This window comes from Lissotriton vulgaris, chromosome 6, assembly GCF_964263255.1.
Source record: "Lissotriton vulgaris chromosome 6, aLisVul1.2, whole genome shotgun sequence".
Classification (NCBI taxonomy): domain Eukaryota; kingdom Metazoa; phylum Chordata; class Amphibia; order Caudata; family Salamandridae; genus Lissotriton; species Lissotriton vulgaris.
The window spans coordinates 1,219,975,829-1,219,991,199 of NC_141694.1; the positions used below are offsets into that span (position 1 = coordinate 1,219,975,829).

Below are 15,371 nucleotides of genomic sequence, written 5' to 3' on the forward strand. Positions count from 1 at the left end.
TTACACAGCAGCCTGCTAAAAATGAACCGCAAATCTTTTCCAGCAGCGATAATTCTATAACATGCAGCTTCTAGAACTCCCATTGGCACTCTTTCCCAATGCAGTCCCCACCCTCCTCACATTCAGTAGACTATTTTGGAGCATGCGGTGCCTGGCAAAACAATCAGCTACCGGGAAACTGGGTTGATTCCCCTGGTGCGCTGCGACATTCAACCACTATTCTTTATCACGCCCGCTGCGCTGATACCCCTGAATTTATAAACTTCAATACAGTACCCTCGAAATTAGACAATGTACAGCCTGACACACTTTACACGGGCACAGCAGGCAGGCTGCAAAACAGTGTGCTCGCCTGGAATGTACCTGGGCCGCAATAACGTGGCAAGAGACTCTAACCTAGTTCCTTCGACACCTCTGTTCATTAGGTGACATCCAGGATACCTATGGCTGTGTAACTAGAACAGCCCACCCAGCCTCCCTCGCACAACAGCACCTCAAACAATCTGCTGCCATGCCCGTTTACTGCCTATGTGGGCCCTGCTTCTGAGGCATTTTGCTGCCGGCACTAGTCAAACCAGCAACCATGTCGATACGCATTAAAATTACACAATGTACACTTTAACGACACAGTCGACCTGCCCGGCTCAATTACCATGCCCACTACCTCTCATTAAACAAGCATTGGCATAGCCAATAGGTCTCGCCTTTGGGACCTTATAAGTGTTTCGCCATGCAACGGCAGATGTTGTTGCACCAAGTATATTGTCCTGCATAACTAAACACTTAAGGTCCCAAAATCGAGACCTATTGGCTATGCCAATGCTTGTTATATTGGCCATGATTCTGGTCTTCTTCGGGGCATCCATTTGCTCGTGGTGCCCAATCTTGCATGAAGCTGCTAGTCCAGGCAAAATGGTGATCATTATTTGCATATTGTGGGCTTCAATATAAAAGATGGTTCCCACTCCTGGCAAAATGTTGTCCCGGGCATATTGATTGGAATTCTTAGCGTATTGATGGTTCCCACCTTTGGTTTTGGTGGCCATGGAATACTGGTGGAAATGCTTTGCATAATGTGAGAATCAATTTCATGATGGCAACCGCTGGCAAATGCCACCTCTGACATATTGATGTCAATTTTTTAAATATTGGTTTCCACCACTGAATGATGTTGCTCAACCTAGTATAGTGGTGGCCAAGGTATAACCGTGGCAATTACTTGCTTCTTGTTGGCACACATGGCATCAGGATTCCCACCCTTGGTCTAATGTTGATCCAAGCATGATGATTCTTGGCATATTGTAGACCTCCATGGCATGAGATAGTGATACATGGCATTCATGTGTGGCAGTGATGCATGCGAGTATGTGATGAAAATGATAAATTGAAGTTTGATGGTCAAATGTGTATTTACGAAAAATGAAAAGATATTTGTGGCAAAACATGTTTTATTTTAGTTTTTCTTAAATAATAAGCTTTTGTCATTTTGTTCTTTTCAAAAAGAAAATGTGTATTTGATAGCAACATATGGCTATTTTCAAAAATTGATCAGCTGATGTTTGGGGATAAGATGATTGCATTTCAACATGTCTGTTAAGCCAGCTAGTTGAGCAAGAATCAGTAACTCTCTGTATTGCTTGGGCCAGGGAGTCACCCAATTTGGATCCCGCACCCTCCAACTCAGCCGAGTCACTGACAATACTGAATATCTCTAATTTGGATTCATCACACAGGTTGTGTTTATTCAAGACATTATTAATGAAAATCAGCTCTTGGCAAACAATACAATTAATACAATATCTGTACAAGATTTAAACAAAAAAAATTAATATTGCATCTTAAATCCTACACCAAACACAACACTGCAGTATTTACACCTAAAGCGCCTCTTAAGCTTCTGTCCTCTTTGATGCTAGTGACAGGCATTCACACGCAGCATTTGTATTTATGGTTTTATTAAGGTGCATATTCCTCAGAGGAACTGGCAGCCAAAGTGGCCAATGAGCAGTAAACGTAAGCTAAGCGCCCAGACACTTAACACATCATAAACTCGTCCCCACTAAAATATGTCCGGCCCTATGCGAACAACTGCATGTTTTGTTTACAAAGTGTAATGGTGTTCAATTAGCAGATCACAAACACAAGGAACACGTTATATATTCAAGGGGTAACTGAGACCAGAGCTGGCCACTTTGGAGCTGGGAACTAGTTTGGAGTCTCAGCGCTGGCTCACCATCCTGTGAATCTGGGCAACTCTCTTAAATTCCCCGTGCCTACCAAAAATGAATGTGTCCTCCTGTAATGTAACTAGTGCTCATGATAGGTTGAGGTCGAGTTTGCGCTGTATATAAAAAAACGTACTTGCCATATACTCCAGTGTAGTATGAAGGGATGGTGGTGTGCCTGATATCTTTCGAGAGATGAGTGGACGGATGGATCATCTATGGCGTCCCGAACCGACTCCGCATGCCTTTCCTTAAAATAGACGCCACCGGGAATATGGAAGGGAATCCGTGCCTTGTGGTTATATTGCTGACCCTACAACTCCGGGATCGTAAATCTAATCCAGGCATTGCAACTGACTAGCGCTTCTTGTGATTGTGCGCGAACCGACGGAGGCGCATGAACCTTTTTGTATTCACAATACAAATATCTCTAACAGAAGAAAGCACTGTGCGGTGTCTGCCTACTTCTGCCCAGGTACAAATGCCATGCCTCACTGACTATTAGTATGTGTGCCATGCCTCGCTGATCACTGAACTGTTAGTAGATATGCCAAGCCTCGCTGCCCTCTGAACGGTTTCCTGGGGTCTTCTTTAAACAGGACCCAAACTCCATCCTGCATTGTAAATGTGCCTTCAACTTGTTCTAGTGTTCCACGAGTGACGTGTGTGCTATAGCTAGTGAGAAAATATAGGTGGTATAGAATGGGAATGAAGGATGGCATTTAACCCGGTCACATGTGCGCATCCACCTAAAAGAAGTGCACTGATGGTGGGCTGGTTAACCTATAGTTCACTTTGGCAATATTTTTTCTTCAGTATCTTTATTATTATTTTTAATTGCCCATCCTAGGTGTTTAAACTATGGCATTAGCCAATAGTACATTTTTTTGTGCCAGTGAAACTCGCACTGCTGTAAAACTGAGCCTAGTTTCTATACATTTTCTAGGTACAGCGTTCTCCTAGGAAAGCACTTTTACTGTTCTATTAAAATTAGAAGCAATGTTTTTTCATTTGAATTGCACGCATTAAGCTTGCCACGTTTGTGATGTCGTGTATATGTTCACTTTTAAAGCAAATGTTTGCAATAACATTTATTTAAAAAAAGACAAAAGCAACGATCACATCAGCCTAAGTCTTGGCATGCAGTGGGTTTTAGTTATATTCTATACTGACTAACATCCCAGGCAATGTTGTTACACGTGGATAAGTTTTGGAGGGGGGATGTAAAGGTAAATTAAGGAATATGTTTTGTTCATCCAATTGTTTTTTTTTATTCCAGCGTCCCCTTCGAGCTTCTGTCGATATGCAAAAGCACTTTTTGAATTTTGCACGTGCAAACCTGCTAATATAGTGTTTATTTTATATTTTATCATGTCCATGTTACATTGATGATGCAAAGGTCACATGATTTGTTTTGCATGTATGAAGCATTGAATATATGCATAAAGCACGTAGAACATGTTATTGTTAATTAGCAACTTTAATACTTTATGATGGCAGCCACAGAAACACTTTAACAGTTGTCCTTTGTTGATGTCTTTTGTTATTTGAGACATATTGTAGCACTTGGGATCAAGTGAACAAAGCTACAAGGCTGAAACATGTTAAGTTGTACGAGGTATGCACTCAATAAATGCACGTTTTGACACAACAAGGGCATTACTATGTGGTGGATTTAGAATTGCTATCGCCAAACTGCCTCTCTGGCCGCTAGCGCAACACCTTCATATGGCTGCAGGTAATAGTGAAGCACTATGTAATGTCAGTTAGGCAAAGTAAGATATATTTGTATGCAGCTAAAAAGTTCTTCCTTTCTCATAGCCTGAACCTTAACACCTAGTGTATTTGTCATTGTTACTGTAGCAAACGTGGCACCCTCGCTTTACCTTTAACATGGTTAAAGTAAAGCGCAGGTGCCGTGATTGTAGCAAAAGTAAAGAAATTGTTTTTTATATTTCTATACTTTTGCTACAATCGCGGCACCAGCGCTTTACCTTTAACATGGTTAAAGTAAAGCGCAGTAGCAAAAGTAAACAAATAGAGCGCGCGCGCTTGGGAGACAGAGTGAATGAGGGGGGAGAGAGCCGTGCTCATTTTCAAGCACACACTCGTGCTTGTGGCACCATCCACCTTGCTGGAGCGAGCAACAGCCAATTAGATGCGCGCTGCTGCTCGCTACAACAAGGTGGATGCCGCCACAAGCACAAGTGTGTGCTTCGAAAAAGATCAGAATGACTGCTAAAGCTCCTCTTATGCAGCGCATGCATGCTGCGTTGGTGAGACCTAAAAACACCAAAGGGAAGGGGCGTGCACCCACCAAGTTGCTCAATTGTTCCCCGCCCTACGAAACACACTAACAAACAGCCAGACTGGAGGCCGGAACAACCGGCCCCAAAGAGGAGGGGTAAGGGACTGGAAGCCCATAGGCCACGCCTGCTGTGGACTTATGTCTGTATAAACATAATGCCCCCACCCCAGGCCCCACAGCTGCACATCATACTGTTATGCCCTTTTCTGCCCTATGCGAACCCTATTTTCTGTGATGGTTTGATACCAAAATGACTAAAAACCGCAATTGTGTAGATACCCAACGGAGCTGTGAGCCCCCGCTGAAGTGCTCTCCGCCAAACGAACCACCTATCGCATGCCAGACTGGAGGCCGAACATCAAACTGCCACCCATGGCGGCTAGCAGTACCAATAGACCGCTGCGCCTCCAACATATAACACACACCTAATCGATGAACGGTATTCAAACCAGGGACGCGATGTGACACGGCCGACCGCGTGTCCAGCAGGCAAATTCCTCTGCTGCTGGCCACCATAAGAAGAATATCTAGGTGCGGCACCCACCTCAATACTCCGCTGACCACCCGGAAGTGACATCATGGCAGGAGTCACAGAGGAGGCGAGATCTCACTCTCACAGCGGCCTGTTTCAAGGCCAAGGTGGATACAGAAAAAATACAACCCTGGGCAGTGAAGAAACACTAAGGGGCTTTCTCCTCTAGTGTCCAGCTGTGGGTGACGTGGCCACCCGCCTTGGTTTTTATGTTGATCTATGATCAAACCTTTATATTTTTATTAAGTATTAAAGTATGATAATTTATGAAAGCAATGCCCCAGACTCTGGGGTATGATCTCCCTTATGAGTAACCCTTCTCACATCAACCTCATGATTTGTGGCAATGGTCACAAAAGCTGTTGCAGCACCTCTGTCTCTGGAGTAACAACATATGCCATGACTTTAATGGACAGTTGCCATGTATTATTCTATGAAGAAAGGTTTTTCTTTCAATCTAATGCGCACTCTCAAACATTTCCGTGTGGAATAAATCAAAAGTAGAGCATAGTAGTTCTAACATTAGAGTTGAGCACGTCTCTCTGGTAGTAGTGCCATCATAGACATGTCTATATGTTCAAAGTGACCTCAACAAATGACCATAGAGCCTTGCATTGTGTATTGACTCTTTACCACATACCCTTTTTCTTCCTTTAATATAAACAGAAAATGAAGAGTAATAAACTTAAAAGCATGGTTTGTATCTTTCATGCATTGTTGTAATTGCTGTAGAGCGCTTTGACAGCCTCATCTCGGCTTCGCACCTGAGGAGACATTTAATCAAGAAATCAAGTGTTTAATAAACTCCGTATTAATACATTTCCTTTTGGTTGTTTGCAGGTGGAAGGAATGCAACACACATATCTCGGAGGAATATGCAGCAATCTAATACTAATCAGCCTTCAGTCAGTGCTTGGAACAGTAATGAGCGCATAGAGACCACCAATCTTTTGCCAAATCTGTCACTATCTGTTAATAGCTTGGATGTTTTAGGGCAGTGTTTGGTATGTGGGACTGATACAGAGGCAATTTATGTTACTAGGCAGCTTCTTTCTTAATCTGTACTTGCCCTTCATGTTTTCTAATTTGATGGCTTAACACCGATTGCAGATCTGATCCAAAAAGATTGAACTTCATAAGTCGGGATTTGTTTTTTACAAATCATACTTTTGTGAATGAAACAATTGGTTCTGTAAATAAAAGTAATCAAAGATGTATTGGTAACATTTTCCAGATTAAATATTTATATTTTAATTTCTTGATTTCATGTATGCACTACAATGTGTTTTACACCATTCTGTACATATTTACTGCGAAATTAGTAAATATTTACCTTTAGTTGAATTCGCATTCTCATTGGGTTTTGTTTACTTGATAACCAAACATAAGTTACAGGTATGGTTTCTGGTTGTTAGCCAGAGGCGTTCCAATCCTCAGGGGAGAGTTTGACCCAGTACTATCCCAACTTCAAATGTGTAATGTGAGCAAACTTGCTTAACCCCTTTGGTGTTGAGGCTCTTCTCATCCTAGTGCTGAGATCATTTTTAATGTTTGGGACTTTCCACAATTAAGCCTTCAAAGCTTTTTTTTCCCCTAAAACTATCCAGGTCAGATTTGCAGCTTTTTTCTCTTGCTTTTTGTGGATTCTAAATGTACCCAGGGTTGGTGGACTACCCTGGAGGGGAACCAAGCACAAAGTCAAAGTATTGTAACATTTTGTCTTTTGTACTTTTATTTTTGTGCTGTGCAAGAAAGCATATTTTTTTCTGAAAATGACATCAGCAAAAGGTTTGCTGTGCTGAGATCACCATCTTACCAGTTTTCAGGAATCAGCAGTAAACAATTTTTTTTTATTTTTTTTTTGCCACAATTTTTACATTTTTGTGAGAAGCAGTGGAGATGTCCTGGCATTTGTGGTACCTGCTTACTTGATGTATGTGGTGGTAACAGGTGAGTCCGAAAATCTATACATTTCTGAAAAGTAGAGACTATTCTGAACTCAGCCAGGGGGTCATTTGTGCACATGGTTTGTGGGATTTCACAGAGGAACTCATAATTGAAAAACAGAAACGAACGAAAATGAGAAGGAAACGTTAGAAATGGGTGGTGACGTTTTCATCTATAATTGTTTGCCTCCCAGGCCGATTTACAAACTTAATACTCACTTATGTCAGACACACCTTTCTGAATGCAGCGGTATATAGTGTTTCTTGGTTGTGGAACACCACATCAGACAACTGAGCTGGAGAGGTATATGATGTTTGTTGGTTCTGGAACATCAGAGCAAACCACTGAGCTGCAACTTCTAATGGTATTTCATTGTGCACCAGCCATTCATGTGGTAAAATGTAATTAATGAAAAATGGGTATGTAGGAAATCCCAGCATTTTGTAAATGTGCCCAAGATACTGAGTTTTGGAATAGTGGTTATTTGTACAACTCTAAATGTGGGGCTTCCCATACTGTTGTGTGATTCAGTGGGGATATTAGCTAAATGTGTTCATTTTTGCACACTGGCTTGCAATTAGAAGCCAAAAATGGAGAGCAGTTAAACTAATGATCTGCTATTCTGTATACCCATACTTCTCGTAATAAAAACAGAACTGTATTTATTTAGGGGGGGAGGTGGCTAATGTCTGCAGCAGGAGAAGTCCCATCAACGCAACATGGAAATGTCATTTTTTCGCCATAAGTATTGGTCATGTGGTTTGTTACAGTATTTGGACCACAACTTGGACCCCTTCCAAGGATATTTCTGAAAACTTGAAACCCGGGAAACTCCAGGGGTGTGATGGAGCAGGATTTCGTAAAAAAGAAACCTGCTCGAATGAATACCCCCATAATACATACTAACAGTAAGTAGTAATAGAAAACTAACATGCACCTTACTTAAACACAAGGGAAAGATGCTTTGTGCATGCGTACAGGGGTGAGAAAAAGTATATAAAAGACCTAAAACCGCATTTACGTGTGCCTTGAAAGAAACGAGAAGTTAAGCATGACTAGGCCGCATGTGCATTTCGTAGTTTGCATGTTGCATTTTGCTTTGAAATAATAAATAATGCTGCTTTTCACTTGGCTATGCTAGGAAAAAAACGCTAACCGGGAATAGTGCAAGGGTGGGTGGTACACAGTGAAAAATACATTTTCATGTAATTAATGAATGTTCAATTTCCATTTGCTATAGTGAGCTGGAAGAGACGCCATTTTTCTTAACTTATCCAAATAAGGGAGGGGCAGAATAGACAAGTGGAATTGATCTGTCAAAAGCACACTGAAGCGCTAAGCACAGTAGAAGTGTAGTAGGTGAAGGCCAATACGATGATTGCCTTCCAAGTGATGTGCCTGACTGTGGGACAAAATGACTCTTTCTGCAGACATTGCTTTAAACTATGTACAATTGTAACATGACCAAAACAAACATGTGAACGGAACCAATATGAAATCATGGGAATGGGTGTAGAACAATGAATATGCCCAAACCTTGAATGAAGTCACCATGGTGTGACAGAACCACCTCCTAAACTCTCCAATCATCTGTCTAGTTTTGAGAATTGTTGTTTTAGGGTATAACTGGGGTGCCTTTAGGGGTGTGGTTAAGTTAGGCTGGCCACAGAGCGAGATGGGGGAGATGCGTTGCTGTCCGTCGGTTTGCAGAGGCCTGGCTGTTCCTGTCTTGTCCCTTTCCTGTCCCTGTAGTCTTTGTTCCCTGACTCTATTCAGTGAACCCCCTCCATCATATTGGCCAGGGTAGTGGCTTTCTACAGACCTTTAGGTTTGTATTATTCTGGCTCGCTCTTGAACAATTACCTGCAATGTATATTCGTCTCTGAACTTTTGTTTCTTCACCTATCCACTCCATCAAAGGTGCATTGAAATGTATTATTTAGATGAAACTATTGTCTCTTCATCTATCCCCTCTGTTAGGTGTATTTTGTTTCGCATTTTGATTTGCTGAAACTAATGTCTCTTAATCTATCCACTCCTTCATGTATAATGTCATTATTGTTTGAGTTTGCCTCTTTCTGATATTGCTGATGTATTTCTCTCCCTTTGCGAGTTCATTGTTTGCACTTGTGACCGTATGCATTTGAGCATTTTACCATTTAATTTGAGGCAAAACTTTATTAACTATACCAAGAGTCTGTGAATATTTAGCTGACTGAATAATTAGATAGATAGTATTATCATTATCATCAACTATTCAACTAATTGGTCCTTCGACCAAATAGAAGAAAGTTGATGTATTAGCTAGATGAGTATTTGAGGATATATCACATGAATAATAGAAGGAAAGAATTGAGCGTATAAAAAATGGACCCAAGCGCATCAGGGATTTGGGTGTATGTGTATGGGCCATAGCTCTGTGATATTATTGAGTATTGATCCCTGATTGGGTATTGGCCTTGCGCTGAATCAGTTTCTTGGTAGCAGAGAACTGTTTAGCTATTGATTAGTTTGTTAATGATCATTGATTATTGAATACATGTTCTTAACACAAAAAGGTTTGTGTCCTGTTCTATGTTGTCTAGAAGTACAGATACAGAGGTACCTGAGGATTCCCGGGAATGAAATTAGCATGAAATAGGCAGAAGGAGAGTGTGGAAATAGAAGTCCCACTGCAGAAGTACTTTGTCTGTTTTAATAATACCGAAGCTACAGAGGGCTGTAGGTGTTAGTTTTAGGGAAATTTGTATGTAAGTAGAGTGTTTGGAATAGCGAAGGGTCAACTTCCGAAACTCTAGCCTTATCCCCCGGAGAGTAATAAGACCTCTTTTCAAGCCAAAAAGTCCTCTTGTGAAATCTTGACCTTATCCCTAGACGAGTAATGGGTCTTCCCGGAGCTTGTTTGAAGGGTAAAAGAGCGCTGGTCGTTATTAGGACTCGTAGTGAAGAAAACCTCTCGGAAAAGTGAGAACTATCTCTTTATTTAGTTGAACAGACAAGGTAGCATTGTTTTTGTGTTACTAACAGAAATTTTGATTAAGAAAACGTTGAAAAATATTGCCGTAATATTTAGTGATGGGAGTGTCAGTAGAATGAGTACTGCGTCAGAAAAAGCCACGCTGGCATTGGTCAGATAGCGGGTGTGTACTGAGCTTTGATTGGTTGGTTGGTGTGAGCCTTGCTAGTATTGGTTTAGACTTTGCTTACATAGCAGTGCTCTGATTGGCTAGTATAGGCTGAGTGCTGACAAATAGAATACTTAGAATTACGGAAGGATTTCCTTGTTGGTTTGGTGAGGTACATAATCGTAAAAGATCAGAAAAATTAAGCTGCTAAAGAAAATAAAAGATTTTTTTCAATAAGGGCAAACCAATTGTGACTAGAGGGGGAATTCTGATTCCAAACCAAAAACGCCTGCTGCTTATGATGTTGGAGCGAGGATGCCATACGAGTATGTATTTTGAGAATTGGGTGAAGTATATAAAGAATGATGGTGTCATAGCTTTTCCACAGCATGGTACGTTTAATATAAGGATATTGCAGGATATGAGAAATCGAATGAATGTACTGGAACCAAATCCTAGACTGAAACAGTATGAAGCTTTAGAAGAATGAGAAGTTGAGGCATTTGAAAGAAATATAGAGGTAATAAAAGATACAGGAATTGGATGTTTGGATATCCTTTTGAAAGCAGAGAAGAAAAGATGGAGGAGAGCTGTTGTAACTGAAGGTTTTTACCCAGTTTTAGTTGCTGATGATCAGACAGGAGGAAAGTGTAAAGAGAAAAAGAAAAATATAGAGGCTTCGTTTTAGAGATGACCTGAATAACTCTGAGAATGATGAGTTGGTAGAGAATATAATGACTAAAAGACCACCTCCGTATGAAGAAAATTCAGGGGTGGTAACCCCAAGTGCTCAACAAATGGGGACCCCATTAACTCCTCAAGTCACCGAAATAGCTAGGGTAGTGCGAATAAATGAAGCAAATATGTTGAATAAGGCAAGACTACAGCAGGTTCAGAAAATGAATCCGTTAAGTCTGAATACTGAAGCATTAACAGTACCAGTGACAATTGGTCCCTTAGTTCCATTGTATGGGGAAAGACCGAATTTTTCGAAAGTGCATTTGTCGGCAGTTCCGAGAAGTGGTAGGTGGAGTGGTGATGGTAATGAATGAGAATGTTCAAGATGAACAGAATACCACAATGTTAGATCTTCCAGTTTGTGAGTTAATAAAGGAAACCCATAAGAGCGGTATACAATTAGACCCAAGGAGAATAGGGCCAAATGTCACTCCAATAGCAGGGAGTTCAGCCGGTCCATCACCAGAAGAATGGAATAATTGGATAACGGAAATGACAAAGCCGAAACCACAACCACGGAGTATTGATGTAAGTCAATTGAAAGTAGATTTGGAAAAAAAATATTATTGGCACAATAAGTCCAGACAGATTTGGGATTTAGCGAGATGATTAACTGTTTTTGTGTAAAAGCATTACTTGGAGAGCGAAGAATTTACATGAGAAGTTATCAGAAGCTGCTAGTGAGTATGAAGTTGAAGGTATTGCAAAAGTCATACATGTTGGCTTTTACTGATGAGGATTTAGAAAGTATGAATGCGTCTGGAAAGAGATTACAGATAAGAGTTGATGAACACCTTGAAGAAATGGGGAGATGTAGATTGATTGAAAAATAGATGGACGAGAAAGAAGGAAGAAGCAGTTAGTAAAGGAGTATCCATGTTTCCGTTAAAGGAGACCGAGCAGATTGAAAGGGCATGTCCGATGAGAGAAGTACCAGGTGGCTGATATGTCCATGTCACATGGTCAAGACAATATATATATATATATATATATATTTTTTTTTGTTTGTTTTGCAAGACCTTTATTTCAAACGTGCTCACATACACAGCAGTGTGCCTACAACCCTGTACAGGGCCGGCTGCCATCAAATCAACAGTAGGTATCTGCAAGCACATATCAAAGGATATCAGGCAGGGACAGTCCAAGAACGTAGAGGGCGACAAGTGTCCACAGTTCAAGTCAATATCATCCTCCACATGTGTTCCCCGCTCATCACCTATAGGTCTTATTTTATAGTTTTTATACAGAACAGCAACAAACCCCACCCCCCCAACCCCAAACAATCCCGGTCCCAGGTCACAGTAAAGTTCATCGTATTAATGCCGAATGGTAAAACAATGTAGAAGGTACGCAAGGTACTGCCATCAGTCGTACAAGCAGTGCAACCCCAGATACGAAATTCAGCATGTGCCACCAGTCGTCGAGCAAGAACAGTGAAAATTACAGACAGGACAGCCCCCCCCAGGAGCCACACTCACCAGCAGAAATAGATATCCCATTGGCGACAACAACACAGCCCAACCATTCAGTCATGCAAACCCTCAGGCACACCGACACCAGGCATTCAATCCCCGCCCTCGCCATCAGAACTGTCGTCCTCCTCCAATGCAAGCATACATGTAGTGTATGGAGCCCAAATGTCCCGCGGACGTGACTTCTCCGGCAGAGTTTCAGCATAGCAAGTTAACTGATCCCTGCAGTAGGCCAGGTCCTTTAACCACAGTTGCACATCAGGTGCCCGCCTGCCACCCCACACCATAGCCACCCTCCGCTTAGCAAGCTGCAATGCCAGTACAATCAATTTCCGCTCCTTACATGCCACTCCAGAGGCAAGCCCCAGCAAGCATAGCCGTATATCCATCGCAACCTCCGTGGCCGTCATCTCAGTCAGCGCCTCAGTCACAGCCAACCAGAATCCATACACCCGGGCACACCCCCACGCCAAATGCACGAAATCTGCATCATCCTCTCCACACCGGACACACTTCGCAGTGTCCCAAAGACCATATCTGACCAGCTGTGTTGGCGTGTAATACCATTGATGTAGAAATTTAAAGTGGAGTAGGCGGAAATTGCCATTAGCCACATAGCCCCCAGTCATGGAGCAGCATTCAGTCCATTCCTCATCCGTTAATGGCTCAGGCAGACTCCTATCCCATCTGGCCCTAGCCAGCAGAGCGCCCCCCCTTCGTCTTCCTGAGCAGCACGGTATAGTCTGGAGAGCAGTTTAACTCTGTCTGTCGCGGTGTAGAGTAATTGCAAAGCGCCCAGTGTCAAGGGTTCCTCCGGATATGTAGGATATAAGGAGTGTATGGCCGCACGGAGTCTAACATAAATGAAGGTAGCCATGACCACATTCGTGGACTGCTCCGTCACAGTTTGCAATGGAAGGAACTTGGCCCCTGGGAAGAGATCCCCCATAGTGTGGAGACCAGCACCCTGAAGGACCTGCAAACTACCAATTTCACTCGACACCGAGATATCCGAATGATACAACAGCGGCATGCTAGGAGCATAGAGCGGTAACCTGCCAGCTCTCCTACCAAGCTCACGCCAGGCATTCGCTGTGGAACGGACTGTATCCACCTCACCCTTGTCAAACATCGAGTGAGTGTTACCCACCATAGCTCTCAACGGGTACGGCAGAACAGCGCTGGCCTCAAGTGCCACGTGGGGAGTATACGGGGGCGCGGACACCCAATAGGCAGCAAAGTGCGCCTGTGCGCACAAGTAATATAGCTTCATAGCCGGCACAGCAAAACCACCCAGTGCGTAGGGCTTTGTCAGCACATCCCACGTCACTCGTGGCTTCTTGCCAGCCCAGGTTAAGGTGGTCAGCAAAGAGCGCAGCTGTGCAAAGAAGTGTGAGGTCAGTCGAAGTGGTATGTTTACAAAAAGATACAAAAATTTCGGGAGGACAACCATTTTGATTAAAGACACTCGATCAGCCAGGGTGAGAGGAAGCTTAATCCACCGAGCTACCTGATCCTCCAGTTTGGAGACCGCCACACCATAATTGGCTCTAATAACCTCCTGACTATCCAGGTGAATCTGGATCCCAAGGTAGCGCACCGAATCCACAGCCCATTCCAGTGGAAATTCCAGAGGGAATGGAACGGTGACGTCAGTGAGAGGCAGCATAACAGACATCCCAGTTGATAGTCAAACCAGAATGCCGGCCAAACCGAATGAACTCCCGAAGGATAGGTTCAAGATGGCGTGCAGGCTCGCGCACATAAAGCACCATGTCATCGGCATACATGGACACAGCCAACGAACGAAGGGGGAATTTCAGAGCCGCGTCTGCATACCTTTGTCTCAGAACACAGGCCAGGGGCTCCATTACTATAGCAAACAATAAAGATGAGAGAGGGCAACCCTGCCGAGTGCCCCTCCGCACCGGGAACGAGTTCAAGACATGGCCGTTGACCCGCACACGGGCCACCGGGTCAGTGTAAAGAAGAGTCACCAACGATGTAAAAAAGAAGGGCACCCCCATGCGATGTAAAATAGCTATCATATACCTCCATGCCACTTCGCGGCATCAAGCATAACAGCCACTGCAGCCAGTTCCGGTTTGAGTAAATGTAATACAGCAAAAAGAGCCCTGAGATTGTGGGCGGTAGACCGAAGCGGTATGAATCCCGACTGATCAGGCAGCACCATTACTGGAAGTAGCAGCCGCAGCCGGGTAGCAAGCACCTTAGCTATAATCTTAACGTCAGTGTTCATTAGTGAGAGGGGACGATACGACTCACAGTGGTCTGGAGGCTTCCCGGGCTTTGGCAATGCAACCAGCAGTGCCTCCCTCATCGTGGTCGGGAACTGGCCCCGTTCCACAGACTCCTGCAGCACCATCGCCAAGTGTGGAAGCAAAAGATCAATATACTCCTTATAGAATTCGGCAGGCAAGCCGTCTGTGCCAGCAGCTTTCCCATTAGGAAGAGCAGCGATCGCCTCCCGAAACTCCTCCTCGGTGATGTGGTGCATTAGGAATTCTTGCTGACCTCTCGAAAGCCAAACCAAAGCTATATCATCAAAGTACTGAGCTATTTCTTCCTCTGTCGCTGTCTCCCGATACTCATACATACCCTCGTAATATCTTGCAAAGCAACTCAGGATGCCGGGCGTGTCAGTCACGACCTCCCCTTCATCCACAATCTCCTGTACCGCACAATGCTTGGCCCATGGTTCTCTTATGCGATCCGCCAGCCCTTTCCCCGGTCTGCCCCCCTCACCGTAATAGCGCGCCCTGGTGTGTTTGGATAAGAACTTCACCTCCTGATCGGCCAGCTCGTTGTACTCGGAGACCTTTGATCTAATGTCGGCTAGCAGAGCTTCCCCAGGGCAGTCCTCAAACTGCCGCTCCAACACCAACAACTCCCTTTCCAACCTAGACATGGAGTCTCTCAGTGATGTCAGGACTCCGGATTGAAGGCCAATACACGCCCCACGAATAGTCACTTTGAGAAAAATGTCGGCACGGTTGATAGTAT

The 15,371-nt window shown here is 43.5% G+C and overlaps 1 protein-coding gene across 1 annotated transcript in view; it reads left to right on the forward strand.

Moving 5' to 3' along the window:
* Positions 1-6,319, forward strand: part of NUP43 (nucleoporin 43) — a 173,610-nt gene extending 167,291 nt beyond the window's left edge. Inside the window, exon 8 of the mRNA XM_086927313.1 lies at positions 5,906-6,319. Coding sequence (XP_086783439.1) covers positions 5,906-6,123 — 218 coding nt within the window. The 3' untranslated portion in view covers positions 6,124-6,319. The remainder of the gene's footprint in view (positions 1-5,905) is intronic.
* The last annotated feature ends 9,052 nt before the right edge of the window (positions 6,320-15,371 follow it).